At 45.0% G+C, this 24,782-nt stretch overlaps 1 protein-coding gene across 1 annotated transcript in view; it reads left to right on the top strand.

The window, feature by feature from the left end:
- The window catches only part of sox5 (SRY-box transcription factor 5), an 87,630-nt gene that overhangs the window by 2,326 nt on the left and 60,522 nt on the right, over nucleotides 1–24,782 (top strand). The window contains exons 2-3 of the mRNA XM_069670716.1: nucleotides 8,593–8,788; nucleotides 16,675–16,897. Coding sequence (XP_069526817.1) covers nucleotides 8,593–8,788; nucleotides 16,675–16,897 — 419 coding nt within the window. The remainder of the gene's footprint in view (nucleotides 1–8,592; nucleotides 8,789–16,674; nucleotides 16,898–24,782) is intronic.

The following is a 24,782-nucleotide window of genomic DNA, read 5'->3' as shown; positions in this document are numbered from 1 at the left end:
GATATCGTTTATGTCTCTTCCTCTTTAGCTGTTAAAAATACACTCCAAGCTTTGCCAAAGCTAGAATTTTCTTTGATTTATCTTATTTTATTATCCAATTGTATTATCTAATATGCTTTTTGTGATTCGAACTATTTTTTGGTTCTCTGAGCGCTCGGCTGTGTATCAAAATTTCCAGTCGAAGCTGAAAATAGTGGAAACAGACTGCCTTCGCTAACACGGCCTCATCTGTTCGCACAAACAGAACAGAAATATACACAGAGGGAGAAACGGAGGAAGCCAAAGCAACCAAAACACTCAGGAAAAAAGCAGAGAAAAGAGACATCTGAAAGAACTTGTGTGGCAGTGGATTTAGACATGAAGGGGCAGAAATGATGTGGTCAAACTGACACATTCCTCGCCGATGGACAGAAGAAGGAGCGAAAGAAGAAGGAGCCGGGTCACAGAAAAGTGAGAGTGCCAGAGATTAAGGGGGGAAGGTTGTTGGGGGGGGGCGATGTTTGGGGGGGTTGAGATGGAGAATGAGGAGGAGGAGGGGAGGAAGGCAGTGGTGGATTTTCACACCCCTCCATTTGTCCCCAACGTTTATTGGGGTGTTTGTGTGTGTGTGAGTGCGTTTGAAGCGGGGGGGGGGGGGGGGGGGAGAGACAGTCAGCAGTGGATGTGTCAACACTTTGAGCGGTTGAAGCAGGACGCACTCAGATACAATCTGACATCAGCGGCGTCGCACTCAGCAACGAGGACGCCGTCAGCAGCCGGAAGGATTTTACTTAATTTAATTGAGACAAACAGTCATTTTATTATTAATTAAAATCACAATTTATTTTTAGCAGTTGAAATTTAACAAGTAAGTTCAGTTGTATTCTTTGGTGCAATTTTAAGTGACTTTACTGAATATTTGAACCTCCTCAGTTAGATTTCAGAGGAACACATTTTCTCATCGACATTTAATTAACAGCTTTAATTACTACAAGAAGATTTTACATACAAAACAATGGTCGACTTATAAATTATAATGCATTATAGATTTAACTTCTCATCAGTGGATGAGATGTTGAAATTGGCTCTTCGTGTATCACCGACAATAAGACGCAGCTTCCACATAAATAGACCGCTAATAATCAGTCCTGCTATATAACATCTACAGTCATTAGGAAATGTGAAAGAGGATATTCAGCATCATAATTGTACTGTTACTTTTACTTTTAAAACTTTGTGCATGTTGTTCTGATGAGACTTTTTTTAAAGCAACATTTGAAGTAGGACTTTTCTTGAACTGCAGCGTTTTTAAAGTGTACTGCGTGTTTCTGCGACTAAATCCCCAAAAGTCACTGCTGCTGTTTATGTGTACTTATTATTTATCATCACTGCTGACTTTTATTTTGTAATTATAACACTATGCACTCTTTTTAAGTGTGAATTTCTTATGGCTGATGATAAAAACTTCCCTCCAATTTAAGCGAGCAGAGTTGCTTCCAGTGTGTCTGCGTACTTCATTTAAACGGGCGAGATTAAAGTGGTGTGTGTGTGTGTGTGTGTGTGTGTGTGTGTTTGAGGAACGAGAGAATGTGTGTGTCTGAGAAGGAGAGAGAGAGCGGGAGAGAGAGAGTGGAGTAATTGAGTAGAGTGTCCGTGCTCTGCAAACTAATGCGCTATTCTGCCCCTCTCTTCCCCTGTGGCCCTGTCCCGGCCTCCCCCCCCTTACCCCTCTCTCTCTCTCTCTCTCTCTCTCTCTCCTCTCTCTCTCTCCCTCTCTCTCCCACCGCCACCTCGGACTGGGGGCCATTGTCTGGGCCATATTGTCTGTCCCCAGAGAGCCTTGATAACCGTGTCTCCATCCACGGAGCGAGAGGGGGGCAAAAAGAAAGAAAGGGGAAAGAAAGAACGACAGACAGAAAAATACCAGAGGAGAATGCTAAAGCCCCCTCCTCCTCTCCACTTCCTCCCCACTCTCAGCACACTCCCACCCACCTACCTCACCTCTCCAACTCTCTCGCACCACGACCTCCCATCCCGTTGCAATCAGCTGACCATCTCTGACGGCCAGTCAGAGACAAAGTGTGTGTGTGTGTTAAACACAGACAGAGGTGTCCCCCCGGCTAACTAGAGTCCGGTCATATGACATGAGGTCACAGGAAAGAGGTCAAAGGTCAGGTGGAGGTATTGGATTGTCAATATAGCGGGAGAACTTGCATGCAAGTGTGCGTGTGTGTTCGTGTGTTCACTCTTCATACTTGACATCCATATCTCGCTTTCGATGTCTTCTTCTTCTTCTTCTTTCTCCACTTTTCTTCAGCCATCCATCAATCCAGGCAGCTTGTCCTACACTAATCCCACAGGATGCTCGCTCCCTCTCTTCCCTCTCTTTTTCTCTCCCCGATGCAGAAACACAAACACGTACACGCTGTTTACCATCCGTCCGATCTACAATAGGAGACAGTGTTAGAGGCTTAGAGCTCCCTCCCAGAGCGCCACAATGAAACCTCTGTCCCTCCAGGTAGTAAGGGTGGGAGAGAGAGATGGAGAGAGAGAGAGAGAGAGAGGGAGAGGGAGGGTCAGAGGAAAAAGAGGAGACCATTTGGGCTGAGGTGAGAGAGTTTCAAAGTGTGGAGCGAAAGAAAGAGCCCAGCTGGGAGTGTGTGTGTGTTGTCATTTATGTGAGAGAATGAGCTCGCGATTGTGTGTGTGTGTGTGTGTGTAGGTGTGTGTGTGTGTGTGTCTGGTTTACAGGGGCAGGCCAAGTCGCTGACAGTGAGACAAATGTTGTGACTCCTTTATGGATTGCTTAACAAATGCAGCACAAATAGCGGCCTGGCACAACAATGGAAAAACACTGTCCCTCGCTCAATAAACATTATGCAGCGTCTCCCCCTTCGGAAAACACCAGGGGAGCGGGGCCGCCGTCCACCGGATGCACTTTTCCTCTCGCTGTCTGTCCCCCCCCTCCTCACCCCCCACCCCCCCCCCCTCCCCTACTCACTCCTTCTGCCTCGCTTCTTCCTTTTTTCTACAGCGACAATCAAGATTTTCCCACGAGTTGTCTTCGCTCGGCTTCGACTGATGATGAGAAACCTGCGTCTGTTCGCAGATAGATAGATAGATTGACAGATAGCTAGATGGACAGACAAGCACAACAAACTTTCTTCCCTTTCCTTCATTCCTCCTCTGCCCTTTATTTTTCCCCCCCATCCTTCCCTCCATGCTAAAATGTCAGTGGCGATCACACAGTCCCGTGACTCACAGCTAAGACATAAATAAGCTGTAAAAGACGGGAAAATAAGCTGAAAACATGACGAGGAAAGTATGTGGAGTGATGCCTCGCTGGTGACTAAAGCTTTGGGTGGATGAATGGACGGGCGAGGTAGACAGATAGGGGGGAGAGAGAGAAGGAGAGGTGGTCCCAGAGGCCACATGAGTTAGCCTACGTCTTTTACGCCAACCCCCTTTTGCTCACTCTCGACTCATACACACGACTCGTGAATTTCTTCCCCGCGTGTGTGTGCGTGTGCACGTGCATGTGTGTGATTAACAGCGGTGACATTAAGTTGTGTGTTATTGCCTTTTGTGGTTAAGCTGGACAGGAAACACGGTTTGGGCTGACGGCCGCCGATTTAGGGCACCTCACAGAGGATGCTTTGTGTGTGCGAGGCTGAGTGTGTGTCTGCGCCTTTGTGAGGGTGTGTCCGTGTGTGTGTGTGTGTGAACGTATACAGGCAGGAGCTGTGTTCACATTTTTCGCCCTGTTGCACACTTCAGGAGAGAAAGTCATCAGGGAAAATCTCGAATTTTTACTTGATTCTAAGAAGCGTAAAATGTTTACTTTATGATGTGAAGTTGCCGGAAATAGTTGATAAAATCTGTATCATTTTCTGTGTCCAAATGCTGCAGAATTTAAACTTCTTGTTGCTTAGAAGTTCTTAAAACCTGCTTTTAAAGTCTAGAAAACTAAATGTAATTCATATAGTACCTATTCAAATCTAACAGAGCAACAACAAGGTAGAAAACCACATATCATTGACTCCGCTAATCTTTATCCCTCCATCTCAGCCTTTCCTCTCTGTTGCTGCCCCAGTCTTCCCACTGTTCAAAAGGACAGCCTATAAATAGATATTAGGCAATATCCTTAAGAGTCTGCACGGAGAAGAAGGGAGAGAAAGGAGGGAGGGAGAGGGGAGGGATGGAGCGACATTCTTACAAACAGCTGATTGTGTAAAGAGGGAACAGTAAGTAAGGCAACACCGGGTGGGAGAGAGAGCGAGAGAGAGAGAGAGGCACGGAGAGAAGAGCAGGAGGACAGATGATGTTAAAATAAGTTCAAGAGTGTGTGACAGAGAGATACAGAGACGGAGAGAAAAAGGAGAAATCGTTTTGAAAGCTGAGACAAGGAAAAAGGAAATGCAGCGGAAGGGAAAAAAAGCGACGGCAATAAAGCGAGTGATAGCGCGACACAGGGGGAAACATTTGTTTAAATTCCCGCCTGAGGTGTCATACGGATGTAAATGTTGCGGTCGGCTCCTCGGAGGCAAAACGCCCTGGGCGCCTTATCTAAAAGGCACATTCCGCTCAACTATTTTGATATGCCCTTCCATTCCCTCAGAGAACAATTTCAAAGATAGCTCGCATTTCCACGCAAATAGACCTGCACCTGAGTGACAGGCAGACACCTCTCAGCAGTCACAAGGTGGCAGGGAGAAAAAAAACAACACAAATGTCACTTTGACTCCTGACAGCACTTTGGAATTAGCCGGCGTGCTTATTTTAACTGTAGACGATGGATTCGACTGAGTGTGCAGCGTGTTTGTGTAGTGGTTGAAATAATGGCTTGTAATTTAAAGAGAAGCTGAGCACACACACACACGCAAGCATACACAGAAGCACACACACTTTACTGTGGAATTCTCCAGAGGAGGCTCCCACGCTCCCTGAAAGCTTGTTCTGAGTAGAGGAGTTAACAAGAGCAGTTAGCACCATGATAATGTTAGCAGCCAGACACACAGAGCGGGCATGTGTGTGTGCAGAAATGTGTGTGTAAATGTGTGTGTGTGATAGCCTGTGACATTTCTGCGATGGCTGCTTTATCGTTCCCTCTCTTCAATGAAGCTGAAACATATCGTTGCCCCCATTTTGCTTAATTCATTTGATGCGTGTGTGTGTGTGTGTTTATGTGTGATCAGCCTCTCTTGCGTGTTTGTAAGCCTGCCGCCTGTATTTAAACATGCTTGCGTGTGCGTGAACTTGCTGCCGCTGACGTGCCAACATGAAATGGACGAGTTGATTACAGTAAGCGGAGGCCAGGAGACGGTTAACCACCGCTGATGGCGATTATTCGGCCCGTTAATGGACGCACGTCGCTGTCCGATTAGTGACTTAGCAGCAGTGGACATATGTGATATGAGAGGGACTTAACTGAGGAGCCGCTAATCATCAAAAAGCCAAGGGGAAGTGGCGCTCTAATCTCAGCTTAGCGCTCTCACCGTGTGCACGCTTGTGTGTCTGTGTGCGTGCGTGTATGTTTCCTACAAAGGATTGAAGAGTTTGGGGTTAAAAGAGACAACCAGCAGATTGTAGTTTACTTATTTATTTTAAATGTAGAAAAATACTCTGTAATATTGTTGCACCGGTGTTATGTCATTACTTTGCTGCTTTGTTGTGTGTATTAAGTCTGCTAATGGCTGTGTTTTGGCGTGAGGTGTTTGATTTTTTGGTATTGTTGGAAGGAGCAAAATTATGCAAATATTCCCTAATTATGACCTGGACGCCGCTGCCAATTTGTCGACTTAATAAAACCTCATCTTTTTTTAATCCTCTCATCGCTCCGCGCTTTCAAGCGGCTTCCTCCAGGTCTCCTTCAGGTCTCCGCCGGCGTGACAGCCCTGCCAAACTTTAAATGAAGTAGCCGGCGTAACCTGCACACCCGCCGTGCCCAATTGTATAGTAATTCAACTTCAAAGGCAAACGGGAGGGAGAAGAGGGATTTTATAGCTGGAGAGAAGCTGTGAACGGCCTCCCCATTCATAGACAGCCACCTCTGAGGAAGTAGTAGCAGAGTTAGGGGAGGGGGGGGTTGGACGGGTGTGAAGAGGGGGAAGAATGAAGAGGAGCAAAAAGAATGATGAAATGTTTGTTATGTTCTGAACAAGTAGAGTGCTCTCGTTGGCCCGCGCAGTTTGCTGGTTACTGTGTTGTTTTCTGTGTTAATGTGTAACTGTTCTCGTCTGTCCAACTAAATATTACTGTGGCTACTGTGGTTAAATGATGGACAATAAAGTTGTAAACAAAACTACAAAAAAAAAATGTGCACAAGCTTCCAAAAGATGTGTCTGCAGCTGAGCCAAAGTTCAACGTTAGTGATGTGAGAGGATTCAAAGCTGACCCCAGGTCTGCGTGTTGGGTTATGGCTAGGCAGAGGTGTGCACAGAACACAAGGGGAGGGGTGTGTGTGTGTCTGAAACAAAAGGCCTCAGTGTGAGCGAGTGAAAGGAGGTAAAGTAAACAGGCAATGATGAAGACAGACCTGCAGTGTTAGGGCCTCTGTTCTGCCTATGCTCACATGTGTGTCTGTGTGTGTGTGTGTGTGTGCGCCGCGTGGCTCAAAGCCCTGTAGTTTGTACAGCTGGGCCTGGCCGCTCGCATTGGATGATGTGTGGAACATCACACAGACACACTCAGTTTTCTCCACAGTAATTCTACGTTAAGTCTCATAAACTTTATACCGAGTAATTTGATATCATTTGGATTTAAATGACCTTTATCTCTGAGTCTTTTGTCATCGAAACAAATACAAAGTCTTTTCTGGTCATTTATGGCCTCAGTTTTTTGCTGAGCAAGCCCACGAAGATAGAGTGTCCAGGAGGAAGAGATAAAGAAATCAGCTGGAGATACGCTGTCTGTGTGTTTGTGCGTTTGTCTGCACATTGTCCTGCATCAAAACACAGATTCTAACTTGTTCAGCAACATTATAAAAGATAAAAAGAATGAGTCGTAGCTTTATAAAAGTCAGTTGAAATTCAATGTGCATTCTAAGAAACCAAACTTACTTTGCTATGTTGCTATAAATTCCTGTCAATTATTGGATTATTGGATTCTATGAGTGTTGCTGGCAAAATCCCCCCAAAACAATTACAGGTAATACAATTACATCACTTAGGAGGAGAGTTATTTTTTCATGCTATCACTGGAGAGGAGTTTATTGGATTTTCAACGTAACCTTCCCCGCGATGTGATAACGCCACATGTTGTGTTTCTTAGCGTGGCGCTCCCCTCAGCCTCCTCCAGTGAGCAGCTCTCAATATTGTTTGCCTTTCCTCTGTCATAAGGTAAATAAGCAATGAATTAGTGACGGGGCTGCTCCTAGGAACAATGCCAGATGTACAGTCCAGAGGAAATCCAATAGAGTCAGGAGTGTAATCAGTTTACCGGAGACAAGCAGCGAGAGAGGGGAAGAATTTAGGAGGGAAAGGCCAAAGAGGAAGATGAAGCAAATCAGGGACAGACGAGACAGAATGGATGAAGACGTGCTTATGGAGCTCATTGAGTGGACTTTAAGAATCCGACGCCTGTTGCTTTTTTCTTGTCCCTCACTGCTTTCCATCCTTCTCTTCAAGTTTTCACAGTCTCTCCATCCCTGTCATGTGTTGCCTCTGTGCGACTGGACGTTAGCAGCCTATTACCCGGGGTCATAGTCGCACTGGCTTCAAGGCTGACAAGTGCATCTGAAAGCACTCAGGCGATGCTGAGAACCACATTAAATTCTATTATTGCTGCATAGTCACTGCATCCCTATTCAGCTGAAGTACAGGGAGGCAAATTTACCTTGTGAGAGACAGAGTTCACCTAATAGATGTGGCTTTATATCCTTTCCTTCTTTTCAAGGGAACAAAGCCACGGTAACAAATGCAAACAGCGGGGCCCTCGTGTTGCTCGCTATTTTCCTCCAGTTCCCCTATTGTCCAGAGGTTTTCATAAACACATATTATTGCCACGGTGCATACTGCTCTCACTCTATCTCTCTTTTTTTGTCACTCTTTCCCACTCTGTGTCTGTCAGTGAAAGCCCATTGTCAAGACATGGTCATTTCCTCCACAATGCCAGTGCAAGCGGGCTCCATTTGCAGTAATGGCCCCGTCTTTTGGAAATGTGAATGTTGAATGGTTCCCGCGGTAAACATACTGTAAGTCTTGAGAGTGTGTTTGAAGGTCTGCCAAGGAGTTGGGTGCTCGCGAACCAACTAAGGGGATATTGTGTGGCATTGCGCTGCGAGAGCTCTGTGGACTGAATGTACGGCAAAAAGAAAAACTAATCCAGAGAAAAACGCAGAAAGAGAATCGGTGCAGGTTCATGAGGGAAATAGGATTTGGTGGATACCTGCTTTTTACAGTTAACACGCCACAAAGTAGGTACAAATTAAGAGGTGACCAGGCTTCTCAGGAGTTTACTGGAACTAGTTTTATCTGCAGAAACCTCCACACTCTGTTCCCACCTTCATGTGACTCCAGTCGTCAACTTATTATATCATCCTTTGAATATTGCTCACTCTTCCTCATGTTTTTCCTTCTCTCCCTGTCTTTCTATCTCCCTTTTTTTTTTTTCCAGGATGTCTTCCAAGCGACCAGCCTCTCCATATGGGGGGACAGATGGAGAGGTAACCATGGCAACCAGCAGACAGCGAATGGATGATGAGGAGAGCGAGGGACTGGGCGGTGTCATCCACCTCCCTCTGGCCTCCTACTGTGGCAAGGTGTCCCCTCGCTCGCCCCCCAACCGCCACTTGGACAGCCCCACCAACATGGTAAGGACAGCTACCAGATTTTTGAATCCGATCTCGATTGCTGTTTCTCAGGGCCTAAGCACACACCTGTGGGCGACGGCGGCCTCGATCACTGACTCGGGGTCAAATGGAACATTGGTAGATGATTCCAACCGGTAGGACAGCTTCACGTCTTGCTTCTACATTTATTGGAGTCGTCACATTACTTCTGCCTTGTTGGGGAAACTGAAGAACTGTTGAAAACTTCTTATTAATTTCATTTTTGGTTTTATAAAATAAGACTTAAAAAACTTTTAGACGACAATTTGCGTCAAATCAGTAAGAGTCATGAATCTCAGCACACTGACATGAAACCGTTCTCATCTCAAGGACGCCTGCTTGTGTGCGCTTTAGAGGCTTGGGGTTAAAAGTCACCCCTAAGGACACAGACCCCAGCTCAGATTATGTTCACAATGATCCTGACCTTACAGAGGGTTAGTCAGCACCGAGGGCAAGCGTAGCCCTCTTGTCGTTAATATGCCTTATTAGATGGAAACGTAAGTGATTGCTGTTTATAGTGGATTTTTTCAGACAACTTTATTAGCTCTAAACCTTTTCAACATCGTTGTCTCCAGAAATAGAAAGAATATGTATTTTTAATGTCGTTTTGGAAACGGAGCATATCAAAGATAACTGACTTTTATGAAATTACCAGTAAAGAGCAATATTTCTGCACCGTCAAATCCAAATGAAAGCTTTTAAAGTCTGGATCTCTCACTCCTCTGTGACTTTGGTATGTTGTTTACTGCTCTAATGGTGACTAAGAGTCACCTTTTAAACCCCGACACAAAACACTGCACAAATCTCAACAACACGGAAACAAAAATATGAATATTTCTTTGGCGATTCACAATAGACCTGAAAAGAGTGAGCTTTCTAAAGAGGCAGGAATTGTATTCCTCTATGAGTGAAAAGCAGTTTGATGCTGGAAGCTGGAGAATTCTTTTTTTTTCTCAAAAAAAAACGAAGGTTCAAGGCTACTGTTTGGGTGCACACGTGTTTTTGCTTTTATGTGCGCGCCACCAGCCGCTGCCTTGAGCTCATTTGATACACAGTTGCGTGACTGCAAAATGTGAGCCATTGCAGTGAGTCATTTTCTTCGGGAGGAAGTGTGACATTCTGTGGTGGTGCTGTATGTATGGCTCTTTATGTGTAAGTGCCTGGTGTGTGTGTGTGTGTGTCTGTGTGTGTTTTCGTACAGTTGAACTGCATCTTCTGTGATTCATATTAAATATTAGGCCTCACAGTGCGCGAACTTAATGTAAACTTCTGTTAGTCGACACATGTGTGTGTTTGAGTACACGGCTATGTGTGCATTTTTGAGATGAATCTGTTTTCCTGCATGTGACTCATTCCTCATTTTATACATGTGGTGAGATTTTCAATGCATGTTCGGTACACAAGTGCCATTTACTAGCCCGTATAGGGTATAAGAAGCTAATAAAAAGCTTGTCGCTTGTTTGCATTATTTCATGTTTGCTCAACAAAATGTTGACAATCTGCCATAAGAAGGCATCTCTTTAAGGATTTTGTCTTTAACAAAACTTAAGCGACTCTTATTTGCTTGTACCGACACTCTTTACAGTGTGTTCAATTTGTTTGCGTACGCCAGGCCCGGCAAAATATGCTGTCTCACCTTCTCCTGGGCCCTCACCTTGATACACACCTTGTCTCAGCTGCGCTCTGATAACGATCGTCGACCTTTCCCCCATACTGACGATAAACGCTTACATGCTGTAAAACAATGAAACAGTGCTTAGGAGCTGTAATGGAAAGCTAATTCTGTAATTAGCCCGCTGATTAGCCTGCAGGCCCCACCCGCCGTGGACTCATGTGTGGCAGGTGCCGACTGTAAACCAAAGTCCTTGGACCGTGTGGGAACACGCAGGCGTGCAAGAACACACACACCTACACACTCAGGGTTATCTGTTGCTGTTGAGGACAGTGGGAAACTTATTCCTGGTTAATTAAGATAGCTTACCTTCAAGATTTAAACTATGGAAATTAGAAAATCTTTAATATATAAAGAGTATTATTTTGTGCAGAATGGAATATCACTGTCCTCCTTAAGTCATTATTAAGGGAGGAGAATTCTGAAATGTCCTCAGAATGACAGCAGAAGTGAGACAGTTTTGACGTGTGTTTTTGTGTATTGGAAGGACTTGTGCTGTTAGAAGGGGAGGGGGTTCTCATACACAGCATAATAGCTGATGTGGCTTATTAAGTGGAAAGCCAGGGTGTCTGGCGAGTTGGAGGGGGGGCTTATCCCGCAGCCTGCTTGGCATGTTCTAAGATGTACTTTTTTTTTTTTCTTTTTTGTGGGGGATGGAAGGGGAGGGGGGTTACAGTACCAATCTCTTTGCCGCTGACTGTCAGAGAAGAGTTGATGAAGAGAAATAAAGAGAGAGAGATGGAGAGGGGAGAAGGAGATTTACTACGTGGCAGGGGGTGTTGGTGGGACTGGGGTGGGGGTCCGTCTCTGTCAGGGCAATTGTCGTAAAGTGATAGGGGGGGAAGTAAAAGGCTCATCGGCGACCGGTTGACTTGGAAGTGAGGCAGCAGGGGAGAGCGAGTGGAGAGAGGGAGGGGGGAGGGGGGGGGGGGGGGGGGGGGGGGGATTACAGCTTTATCTTGTCATAGTAAATTAACACGGTGGAGGAGAAGCGCTCGGCTGCACACTGACCTCTTCATCCCGCCCGCCTCGCCTGCCTGCTCGGCTTTGGCCCCGGCCGCTTTACCTGCCTGCTGCAGCTGTACAGCTACACACACACACACACACACACGTTTAAAAAAGAACCAGCACTCACACACGTTTTAAAAAGCTGAAAGGTGCCACATTATTCACTCTTTTTAAATTTTGTTTTTCCTGCATCTAGAGGCAAACCCTGCTTCTATATACGAATGGAGCTGTTTTATAATGGTTTGCAAATGAATGTAGTTTAGCTAAAAGGGTGTTTTTTTTATACTGATTGTGAAGTTCTCACCAAAATGCTGGACCCTGATTGGCTGAGTGTAGCTCAGTTCAAACGCCTGATGGGAAGGATTTTAGCGGCGGTTCAGTCAGGTCAGCCAATCAACACAGAATCAAGTCATGATGCTTTGGACGTTACTAAATGGCGGATTTATAACTTTATGCCACGGTAAACAACCAAAATGATGAATTATTCCAACAGGGTGTCTTTTAATCTGCAGTGACAGTACAGATTTTTCTAATACCTCTCTTTCTTGCTTGTTTTCTTTTAGGCCTTTTATGTTTCTGTTTTGCAAATCCTCGACGAAAAAAAAAATGTTTTCACATCAGGCAGAGGCAAGCATCTTCTCTCATAAATGTGTTAATGGACAAACACTAATTATTTCATTAACAGGCGAGATGCACACAAACACGATAGAAAACTATAAAGATATTTCATCAGGCATTATTTCTTATTCATTTCCCTCCACAAGCCCTCTCTTTCCCTCTTTTTGTGTCATTTGAATGTGTGATTATGTTTGTGCGAGTGTGTGTGTGTGTGTGTGCGCGTGTGTCCATGTGAATTTGACAGATTTAACACAGTCATTGAGCAGTCTTGAGACACACTGGTCACACTTAATTTCTCATGCCAGTGATGCACTAATGAATCAACACACGCTTGCCTGTCAACAGCGAGGGGTCGTGGTAAAATATACTGGCATTCATTTTAGCCAAACTGCTATTTAAAATACAGAAAATACAGCTGTATGTGTTCAGATAAGGAAAGGGCAAGTGTGTAATTCGTGGACAATAAGTTTAAATGTACAATTAAAATAAGGACATCGACATTTTTAAAGTAATTTAATGGTATTTTTTTGTGTTCTTTTTAATAACCACTGATTTTAAGACACTTTAAATAATTAATTGTAGTTTTTATTTGGGGTTCACATTGAAAAGCTCAACTATATTATTGGTACATGAGGATAAAAGTAATATGTGTGTTTGTTCGCTTGTCCCAGCCTGAGGGACCTCGAAGTCAAAACTGACAGCGTCTGTGTTTAGCCATGGCATGTAAAAGGATTTGCAGCGTGTGTGTGTGTGTGTTTGGCAGTGTGTCGGAGGTGTGTTAAGTGTATGTCGTGAAGATTGGCAGCTCTGGCGTTGAGCTAAGTCTTCCCCCCCTGCAGGAGTGATCAGTGACATTCTCTTGGTGTGTATTTGTGTGCGCGTATTTTAGTTGAGCAGCTGTTTCCAGTTCTTCCCACTGCCACATTGTCCATGCCTTGATCCACAGCGACGCGCCAAGCATCAAATATTGTTTTTCACACATACACCTTGCACAGCCCGAGACATGTCAGGCTATGGCAGAGAGAGAAAGAAAGAGAGAGAGAGAGAGAGAGAGAGGGTTTCTACTGTTGGGCAACAGGGAAAGGAGGAAGGGAAGAAGACGAAGAAATCAAAAAAAGAACATGAACAGCAGCATCTGTGCTGGCTGTAGGGAAAAAAATAGCATTTTCTGGCAAGAGTTACGTGTTTTTAAACCAACCTCCCCTCACAGATGAGCTTAAGAAGACAAAAGTTGTTTAATTCGGTTCCATTGCAGAGGCAGTAAAAGGATAAAGAGAGTGAGGCGCAATTTTTACTTTGTTCCAGTCATTTTGGAAGAGAATTGACATCTGCAAACTAAAGGCAGAACCGCCCACACTGCCAGCCTGCCACATCCAGTGCATATAAATACATATATGCAGGCACTCGCACATTAGCACACACACCTACAGGCTATGTGCACTCGCAGTGTCGCACATATATGCACAGAAATGGCTAAAAAAAATGCTCACACACATGCACTAAGAGAAGGGCATGAAGGTTTACAGTATCCAGAATTTCTGTTTGTACTTTTGAATAAATGCATGTTGATGAGAAAAGTTTTGCAACCCGTGTTATTGCAGAAAGATGTCGCCTCGCACGCAGGGCCCGACACCCGTTTACAATAGAGGATCCGTCTTGTCTGTTTGATCCCTCTTGTCTTGGACTTCACAAATCGCCAGGGTAAAAATGTCAGCAGGCCACATGGATTATTTGCCGCGAGGTTGATGAAGAAAAAAAAATCATAAGCCATTTAAGTTGCCTCCGGGATAAGGCTTGTCTGTCTGACTTCACACATAAATAATGTCATGGGCTCTAATTTACCAGGTCTTTGAAGAAGCCACGGCTCCCTGCTAATTCCCTTTGATTGGGAAATGACCTTCATTGTTGGACGCAGTGAGATGACATCTCCCTGGCAGATTTAAGACGGAGCGAAGAGATCCGACAACCCCTCACCCCGAGTTTTACCACCCCCCTGCTCTCCCTCCGTCTCCCTCTCGTATTCTTGTTCTGTTTGTTTTGTTTGCGCGACATCTTTCTCGAAAGAAAGAGTGCGGCTGTTTTAAGTAGGCGCTGGATTAGATAAATGGGATGTGACAGGTGTGACCGCTGCCTTCAAGATGCCTGCCTTCCTCTCTCTCTCTCTCTCTCTTTCTCTGTGTATCTCTCTGTCAACTCTCTCATTTCCTCTAATAACATTGCTCTCTCTTTCTCTCTTTCGCCTTTCGCTCTTTTCTTTCCTTCTTTCTTTGACTTCTACCCACTTACACTCCTTCTCTCCTTCCCTCTGTCTCGCTGTGCATTTGCATGTCGTGCCAGCGCTGATGCAACTCGTAATCACAAAGCCGCTCATTTGAAGTCTGAATTTCCCTAATCTGAGGAACAGGGTGAAGGAAGAAGTGAAGCAACAAAGAAAGACAGGAGCAGGTCGAGCCGTCACTTGGTCAGGTGGTGAGGGGAGAAGAGTAAAGTCTTTCAGTGCTTTAAAATCACGAGACGCTTTCCCAGCGCAGCGCAGCGCTCAGCCTGCGAGTTAACAGCAGCTGATTGAAGCCTCATCACCCCGTCCTATAAATACGGCTCTTACAACCATATCATAGCTGTCACACTCTGTCCCGCTGTTACAATGCATGTGCAAGAGCGCCGAGGAGAGAATTAGTGAATTATTGAGCGTGCTGACTTATTCAGAGTGTGGAAACAGACAGTGGCAAAGAGAGAGAGTCAGTGAAGTGTAGAAAACAGCAAGTGATAATGGTCTGCTGTACCTCTCATACACTGTTTGGCTACAGACAATAAAAGCATCGTCAATATTGAAAGTGTCTGCTTTATTCTCTCATGACAACACAGAGGAATCATTTGGAACTTCATCTCAAGGATTTTTTTTTCTCATCTGTTCAAACAAAAAAAAACTCTTATAGAATAGAAAAGAATAAAGTCTGGAGTCATCTCGTGGACTGTGCTCTCAGTTAAGTTCCACTTCCACCGGCAGCCTGCGAGTTAATCATTATAAAACAATCTCCGCCATAATACACTATAATGTCATTAATACAGCTGGAATGTACCACTGTGTCTCTGTGTGTCTCCCACACATGCACGCCCACACCCAGGCAAACACAGGGCCTTGTATATGTGTGCCACTGTCCCAGGTGGCGTGCTCCATATTGTAGTGAGATTAGCCAAAGATTAACCTTGTGGACCATTGACCCTCCTGTCTACAAAGAGCTGAGCTGGCCGGCTGATTGACTGACTCACTCACTTGTTGGTGTAATTAAAGAGCAGAACGCACACCTTAACACACCTGTGCGTGTGTGTGCAAGGATATTGTACGTGGCCACGTGTGCGTCAATGAGTTTATAGTCCATATAGAGTACGTATACACTCATTTTTACATGTTTGTGTGACTAAAAGATACTGTTTGTTCTATTTTGAAGCTGACGCCATCCATCCTCTCAGTGTCACTGTTAATTGGGCTTAGCCGGCATTAAGTCTATCATGTGGGCTAGCCAAACAAACACAGGTTTTATTGGGTCAAAGATTAAGATCCTACAAGTTACTTACAGATCAGCTGCTGTCAGGAGATTTCTTATTGTTTATTCATTCAACTTTTATTAAACAAATCATCTAATGGATGACTGATCAGCTGATCAGTGTGAAAGTGCTCAAACAATAAGCAAAACGGGTGGAGAGGGACTTTTCCGGACCAAAAACACTGAAAACTAAACGAATATGCGTCTTCAAATAGCACACTTTTTTATTTAAGAGTTGGGGAATTAATTTTAATAAGCTTCTTTCTGTAACTTTTGAAAGGATTATTATTTCCAAAGTCATTAAACTTAACGTGTAAAAGACTGTGTAAACTTTAGTCACAAGACAGCAGGATAATTATTCATGATGACAGCTTGGCAAAAGGCACAGAGCTTTACTGTGAGCTGTATATTTTATATTTCGTTGCTGTCATGCTGATTGTTGTTTTGTCAGTCCTTTTAAGAATTTATGGAAATGATTTGACACCGCTCCAAAGCTTTGTTTTTTGAAAAGGGATCTATTTTTTGTGATTTTTCCTGTTTGACGGAGTTGCATCCTCAGCATTAATTGTCACGAATCTTTGGACAAAAGTAGCGCAGCGCTGAAACTTGGGATTTAGTACAGTAGCGTTGGACGCCCCTCAAAGCCGAGCTGTTGAAGGCTTTGTAATGAAGAGTTAGCGTGACTCTAAGAGTGTGCGGAGTCTTTTGCTGTCTTTTTATGTGCTCGTTCTGTCAAGTACCTCCAAGTCAGTCAAATGCAGATTCCAGAGGATGTGAGAGAGAAGAAGAAGTATGCCCTAACTTAGAATAACTGGCCAGGGATGACAGTTGGTTGCATTGAGCTATGTGATGAGATGGAGAGAATAAAGGGAGTAAGGGAAGGAGAGAAGGATGGAGATAATGAGTGGGTGTGTGCCAGCTCCTCCCCGCCTCGTCCTCCTTTTTGCTTCCACATTTCCTCTATTTATGTCTTAAATTTAAGGTAATTTCAGAATCTCATTATGAATTCTTCTTCTTCCCTCCAGGAGCAGGACTGCACTAAGGGGAGCTCTCTGAGCCCTTACCCCCAGCACAACGCTACCTCACCTGGCAAAGAGGACGGCGGAGGTGGAGGGCGGCCCTGCAGCGATGGAGGCTTGGCCACGGGGACCCTCGGGACTCCCGAGAGACGCAAGGGCAGCCTGGCAGACGTGGTGGACACACTGAAACAACGCAAGATGGAGGAGCTGATCAAGAACGAGCCAGAAGGTCAGTGATGAAAGGAGACGCTTGTCCGGCCAGATGTTTGATCTGCAACTTCCGCACCAACTCTCTGGCTCCACGCCGCTCTTTTATCACCACACTGTTGTCCTTTCTTTCTTCTTCTTTCTTTCTGTGTTGTTTCCTCTGTGGCTCTATCACTCTCTCTCTCTCCCTCCCTCTGTTATGAACCCATGCACATTTAGATGAGAGGCGAGCCTTTGTTTTTCCAGAACACAGACAGACAGCATCAGCTGCTCGGGCCTATTGTCTACCATTATTTGAATATTTATCACAACCTGACAAATGAGATGTGTATGCGTGTGCTGTTGGCTTGAGTGTGTGAAAGCCTGCAAACGTACTCGGATGAATGTTCCCAGTCTTTAATCTGACGGAGAGACGCTCACATTAAGATTTTTTTCTCGCTAAATAATCAATCAAGGTTAAATGCATCGTATCACCTTTCCTAATACCTTCGCTACCTTTGGGAGGATGCTCTCTCAGCCCTCAGATAAAGATTTCACACACTGTTGCTGAGACTAAAAGCAGATTTTCGCCCAGGGCTCCATCGCTTAGCTCTTTAGCCCCCACATTTTAATACTCAAGTTTAGCCTTGGGCTAACAGTTGGAGTCAAGAGATAAAATTAACCCATGGCGCACTCTAATTTCCACTGAGCAGATAAATGGGGGCTTAAGTCACTATGAAATACATGTGATAGTGATAATGTGATAAAGAGATTACCAACAGGTGTCCCTTAACTGACGGCAGAATATAAATAACAGTGATTTATTGGTGGAGATGTCTTTTATGTGCTTCACAGGGAGGTCAGTGTCTAACATGTTGCATAGCAAATACCTGGAGCTGCTAGGGATTAACTGCCTTGCTAAAGGGCGCTCAAGCAATACAGATAAGACGTCTTCACAAATCCAAAATGGAACTGCGCTACAACATACACTGAGCCTTCCCAGAGATCATTGCACGTGATTAGTTCTTAACCTAAGTACGTTCAAATCGGATCTGCTTGGATATTAGATGTTTAAACTTCATTTGGGACCGGGTCCAACTCGGGTCCCAGGTGGACTTGTTTCCTCCGAACCAAACGGACCTGAAGACCTCTTAAGTAGATAAATACTACAAAAACCTCCAGATCTTATACACCTCCACGCTTCCTTTAGCTTCTAAATCCAGCACTGCTGTGCACTAAGATTTCTATTCAAACATCACTGTATGCTCTATGCAGCCTTAAATGACACTGAGCCCAAAAGGTGAAGGAAACAGTGCAGTAGTGCAGTGTGTATTTGTCTTTTAAGTGTAGGTGTTCGCACGTATGTGTGTGTTTCTGTTCCGACAGAACATCAACAGGCTTTTATTTCAAGCTGCGCTGTGCTAACCCTATTTTTCAGGCTTTTCTGTAAGGTTTTCAAAGCGGCCGAGACTGCCTGTCAGCTCTCGCCGTCTGGTTGTTTTTGTTCCAGTCAATAAAGAGGCCTGTTGTGGCACATTTTACCAAAAAAAAAAAGAGAGAAAGGAAAAGAAAACTGGACTGTTTGTCGAGCTGAGCTGTAATTGAGGTGTGTTTTGGGTTGTTCGCTGCTTCACTAGACCTCATGAACTGGCTGCACGGGGGAAAAAAACAACATTAATGGATCTTTATGAGTCAGCCAGCGCAAAAGAGAGAGAGAGAGAGAGAAAGAGAAGGAACAAGAGAGTGAGAGAGAGACAAGGAAGGACAGCAGGAGCAAGAAAAGGAGAGAAGAGCAGAGGAGAGAAGAAGCAGTGTCTTCACAGACCCCATTAGCAGAGTGCCACAGTGGTGCGGCATCCAACCAACCCGGAGCATTATCTGCCCTACGTTTAAATGAAACGCGCTAACAAAAGGCCCCAGTGCCTCCAGACCCATCACACACACACACACACACACACACACACAAAACCCCGGCCAAGCATGAGAGAAAGGAAGAAAAGAAAAGAGAGTGGGGAAGAAAAGGGATGCTGAGAAAAGATGAAGAGGGGCAGAGGCAAATGGAGGAGGGGGGGAGAGAAACGACGAGGGGCAGTATTGAACGCGAGATAGAAATCCCTTCTCTGTGCCCGGCTAGCTATTGTTTGGCTGTGTGGCTCACAAAGGCCATTAGCAGCAAACAGCAGGTTGGGATGAAAATTTAATGAAGGCTTTAATCATTATGAAAGGCCTGGAATATTACTGCTCTCTCTGTCTCTCTCTCTCTCTCCCTTACACACACCGCTTCCAGCTGGATCAATGACACACACGCGCGCATACACACACATTCCGACTGTAGGAACATTAACACCAGGAGCGACAGGAACAAGGGGCCAAAGACGCAAAATGGGTCAGAAAGCGCTAAACATCTCGAAAGAGAATGAAAGCTTGACTTAACGAAGGCGAGCCCTGAGCTAAGACATCACACACACACACACACGCACAGTCGCACAGTCACACAAGTATTACTTAAGTTTGAAAGATATAGTTCTGCGTCTGTGGCTAGTGTTGCTCTACTTAGGCTAGATGAATGGAGAGCGGTAGATACTAGGTCAGTGTGTGTGTGTGTGTGTGTGTGCTGTTTAAGCCTTTGGGAGCATGTATACTTGTGTATATGCATTTGCATATGTATTGGTGACAGGATATGTGTGTGAACACGTGTGTTTCATGGTAAGGGTTGCATGTGGCTGCATGCGCGCAAGGTGTGTGTGTGTATGTTGCCCTCTAATAAATGACTAGCCATGTTGTCCCCCATGGCCTGGCCCAACCATGCTCCACCGCTCTCCTGCTCTCTCCATTCATCTTCTGTCTTACTCCACCGGCCACCTGCTACCCTGGAGATACACATTCACTCACACACACACACACACACACACACAGGTACATATATGTGCACACACACACACACACACAACCCACCTTTAATAAATTCTTCAGGAGCGACAGGGCAGAAAGGGGAAGATAAGAATGCCATGACACCGCCCCGTGCGTTTACGTGTGTGTTTATGTGTCTGGACTCGAGAAGCCGCCGGGGCGAGCGGCTCGTGCTGGAGTGTGCGTGTGTGTCATTACGTGGAATAATGAGAGCAGAGTGTAGAGCATCGCGGGAGGCGCGGGGTCGAGAGGAGAGCCGGTGCGAAAACCCAGGAGAGATGGCTGCACAAGCAGACACCTTGACAGTTCCCTTGGACTTGCCATTTAACCCTTTGTGACCCGTGTGCCACAGATCAGGGCCTAGTGATAATCTATTAGCTCACCGGTGGGAAAAGATAGATAGATAGATAGATAGATAGATAGATAGATAGATATTTTAAATAAAACTGAAGAAAAACAAGGGAAAAGGAGGAGAAACGTCACTAAATAGGGCACAGATGTTCCTCTCGGCCCCTGGAGTGCTGCCTCCATCGCCCTGGACTTTCACCAGACACTCAGCGTCTTTCCTCCTCTCCTCTCCTTTCCTCTCCTCTCCTCTCCTTCCCTCTCTCTGCGGAAGCTTTGACTGTAAGTGGCTCACACTAAGCGCCAGCTGAGCCGCATCTCTGGACGCGTCTGTTGACCCTCTCTGCTCGGCAACAGCGACCCGTCACTGGGGCTCCGTGGCCTCTGGGACTTTTTGTGTTTTTCTTTTAGCGTAGCAATGTCGCCACAGTTTCCTTATTTTATGTCGGATTTTAACACTTAGGATGTCCTGCCCCACAAATACATGCCAGCTTTTTTTTTACTAAAGTTTAAAACAATGATGGTTATTGCTGTAAAATTTAATGTAAAAAAAAAGAACTTAATTGTGTGGAATTGTTGGCGAGTGGTGACACTGTCAGGGTCAAAAAATGGCAATATTCTTGTCGTTTCATTGGACATGGTTCAGCTCTCAGGTCTGACCCTAACCTTCATACTTTATGGCCTTGATTCGGACACGCGTTCAGGGTAACAAGAGACACACTCATGCGCACACACACACACACAAACACACACATTCAAGCACAGTGAGCAGGTTTACAGCTGTGCCGACAACCTTGAGGTCAGCCAGAATGGTGTTTTTATGGCTGAGTGTACTCGCTGCTCCAAGGCACTGGTTTCCATACTGAAAATGCCAACTCAATGACAGATGTCACACACAACACACACACCGGACACATGCTCACACATGCACGCACAGCACTTCATCTATTTTCAAGGCAGGGAGGGAATCCAGGGCTTGCTTTTAGAGAGCACTGAGGCATTTTATAGGACAGCACTTAGGCAAGGCCATTGTGCCACACAAGCACACAGTGGCCGGAGCTCACTCACGCCTCCGTACACTCCAATGGGTGACAATGGGAAGGGCGGATACATTCTGCCAAGGAGAAGGAGAGAGAGAAAGAAAGGGATAGAAAAAAAGAGCCGGAGAAGTGGAGGGATACAGGCAGTCTCTCGTTCATCCGTCCATCAGTCCACCCCCTCCTTCACTTTGCTTAATCCTTCCACTGCTCTGCTATCTGGGGGGTTATGTCAAATACAGACACACACACACATATTAAAACATCAACAATGGTATATAGAACCCTTCCAAGTCATCACATGGACCTGCGACTTTTAGGCACATGATCCCTAAGGGGAATTTGTTGACTGCAGCACAGATACATTCACATACACACCAACACACATGCATACATACTGCAGCAGGTTCACAGCCCTAGCGTGGGAGCGGGCGAACGTCTTTATGTGATTTCCACCCTTTTTCGGTAATTAGTTAGTTGTATAAATTAACATGAAGTGCAGCAGGACTCTCACAGCCATTGTTGGTCGCGATCATTCTCTTCGCACTGGGAAAAGGGAAGGCGAATGAAACGAAACAGAGGGGGAGGTTGAAAGATGAATCGTTTTTTTATTCACTGCGAAAGACAAAAGTTTGGGAAAGCTCGAAAAAGGAAGGTTTGTCCTCCCGTTAAAAGGCTCTAAACACACAGTCAGACATCTTCCTCTGAAAATGTCTCAAACTCTTGCTAAGGAGATTTGAAATGCACACGTAAAAACTCGCTTGTAAGCAGGAAAAGAGCGTGAGCGTCACATCTAAGAAAAACCAGCTCTTTTTTATTTAGCGTTCTTTACGGTTTTTCCGAGTGTCATTGTGTCAGTTAACTTCACCGCGCTTGTATTTGACGGGGAAAAAATCATCACGGACATGGTTCACAATTCAAATCGAGTCAATTCTCTTTTTTTTCCCCCCTTTTGTGGCATGAGAAACAGGCAACGTCATGGGGCGAACCTGAGGCCTATTGTGGGGCCGGCCATTGTTGGCACGATGAAAGGCGCATTCAAGTCACTTTTCTTATTGAATTGTTTTGCGTCTGCTTTTCAACGTGCCATTCTCTCTCCAGCCTTGCACGAGACAATCAGTGGGGATGAAACTCCTTTCTACCATTCTTCCCAGTCCAGATAGGCGATATTAAGGAGATGAATAGTGTGCATGTGTGTGTATGTGCGTGTCAGTTTGTGTGTTTTCGGGGAAAAGCAGTGCCCCAGCTTTTGTCCAACACATGAGAATAAAGGGACTTGGAGAGAGGAGAGAGGGTCCTGTGGTTTTCCTGATGGTGTGTGTGTGTCTGTGTGTGTTATTGGTCTCCCGGCGTGGCATTAAGTTAAGGACAAAGGCCTGAGGTTCATGAATCAGCTAGGGCTTCCATTGCGTAGCTATTGTGACATACCCACAATCTGATTGTCGCAGAGTACAGTGCGTGTCTGTGTGTGTGTGTGTTTGTGTGTGTTATACCTGGTGATGAGGCGGGTTAGGGGGAAATTTATATGGTTATTTCTTCGCATTAGGAACAAATTCATGCATTTCCTGTGTGTCATACACAGTGAGTCAGACCGTCCAACATAAAGGCCTCCTGTCACCGACTCCCAAATATTAGACAGGCCCCAGTGTTTTGGCATCCAACCATTCACTTCCATTCAGCAGCATGTCCCATGACCAAATCAGTGGAATCCATGATTTATCTATTCAGCTTTCTCATAAACTCTCTTCATTTGCACGCCCTGTTGTTGTTTTTCTTCCTTTTCTGTGATTTTCCTTTCTTGGTCCTTTTCCCATTCCCATGGAGAGTCACAGGAATGTTTTTATGCTGCAAAATGGCTGCAGGATGAATGAGTTTTGTGTACAAGTGCACCGACTTTCATTTGTCGCTCAATTGCGTTATCAAAAGCTGAAGAAATGTAGCTGAAAAATCTGAAAACTTTTTATTGAGGCACTTAGTCGAGAAAAACACTTACTGCTGGAAGTTCAGCCGGTTTTCAGAAAGGCCACATGACTGCACCTTCAAACATTTTCACTTTGTGAGAAAAAAGCGTGAAAGTTAGCAGATAAGTTCAACAATTTTCCATTAAGTAGTTTTCTCACACACCAGTAGTTACTTTGTGAGTAGGTGGATGTTGCATTTTGGAATGAAACGCTTGATTTCTCATTTTGACATTGTGCCATAGAAAGATATAAAAAGCTATCACTTTGCTGCAAGCTTTCCAGACTTTCTAGGCACAACACACTCTAAAATGCAAATGTTAGAGTGTGTGTGCATGGAAGCTTTTTAAAGTTAAGCTGCCCATATGTAACAATAATATCATGCGGGGCAAATCAGAACACTATATGGGATTACAATTTTAAATTTAGTCCTAATCATTGGGAAAACAGAGACAAAGTTCCCAGACTTTAGTTGCCAGTCACTTTAGTTGGAGTTATATATTAAAGCACATCCTTGCTTGTAGACAGACTTAACTTTTTTCCATGTTGTGCTAAGCATGTAGACACCTAAACCAAGCTTTTAATTAGTAAATCAACCAGGAGAAAAGTGACCAGGCATTGAAAGATGATCATATTCAACCATATGTTTTGACACTTCCAGATAAAAGTGAGATTGACCCTTTGTAATGCATCTCTGCATCTACAGCACTTGTATACCGTATGTATCCATTTGCTTTGTGACCCATATAAAGTGTAGTTGCACATCTACACTATCATGGCAGGATGTAAGCTTACTGTAGGCTATAATGCACTTTAAATAGACTTTAAGTAAGCTTTATGTTCGAGCTTATTAGCTGTGACTGCCTTTGCAAGAGACTCAATGTGTGTACTTACAGTATATATCATATATGTATACTGTCTTTGTATAGTGAATGTACTTGTTTGTGTGTATCCGCATGCCTTTAATGCAACATACTGCATGTTAATATGATTGTGTGACTGAGCCTACACCCCAGTTTCCTGTATAATCCATGTAGGCTTGTGTGCAAAGTAGCACAATCTGCTTAGCACAATTTGACATCTCGGCTCCAACGAGCATGTGGAAGCATCAGAGCTGTAGTCCTCGTTCGCCCATGTCAGCAGCGTCCAGCGCAGGATTTAAGGCCCGACATGGATGTAAAAGGGGCTTTAACAGCCTCAGAGGAGGCGTGGGATTGGTGTGTATCACTGCGTAGCTCTGGTTAGATTGCCTGCACACTCTCAGTGTCCGCTCCGTCTTATATGACAGATAACAAGTCACTCAGTCTTTCAATATGTTAGCTGCTCAGCTAGTGAGAAAGCTAGTCTTGCAGTGCATCAGCTAGCCTGCCAAGAAGTCAGTCAGTAAATTGCTCCATCCATTCAGTCAACCAAAGAGCCAGTCACTCACCCGCTCCATCAGCCAGTCACACAGTCACTCTTTGAAGCCACAGGGTCTATATTAATTAACCCCTGGCTTGCTGGTCAGGGGGCAGGTCTCGCAGATGAAGTGGTGGTGTCTGTGCTGTCAGCCTCAGGGGTCGCGACCCCGAGCCCACAGCGCGGCCCGACCTTATTTGAGCCAGATGTTGGAAGACAAGCATCCCCAGCAGTCCCTCTCCGCCCCCACCCCTTCAGCCCTTCTGCATTCTTCTCCCTC

The sequence above is a fragment of the Semicossyphus pulcher genome, unplaced genomic scaffold, assembly GCF_022749685.1.
Source record: "Semicossyphus pulcher isolate SPU_LCO1_2020_fin unplaced genomic scaffold, fSemPul1.0.p SCAF_20, whole genome shotgun sequence".
In the NCBI taxonomy this organism is placed as follows: domain Eukaryota; kingdom Metazoa; phylum Chordata; class Actinopteri; order Labriformes; family Labridae; genus Semicossyphus; species Semicossyphus pulcher.
The sequence above is the reverse complement of the archived record's forward strand: the minus strand, read 5'-3'. Positions and strand labels throughout refer to the sequence as shown.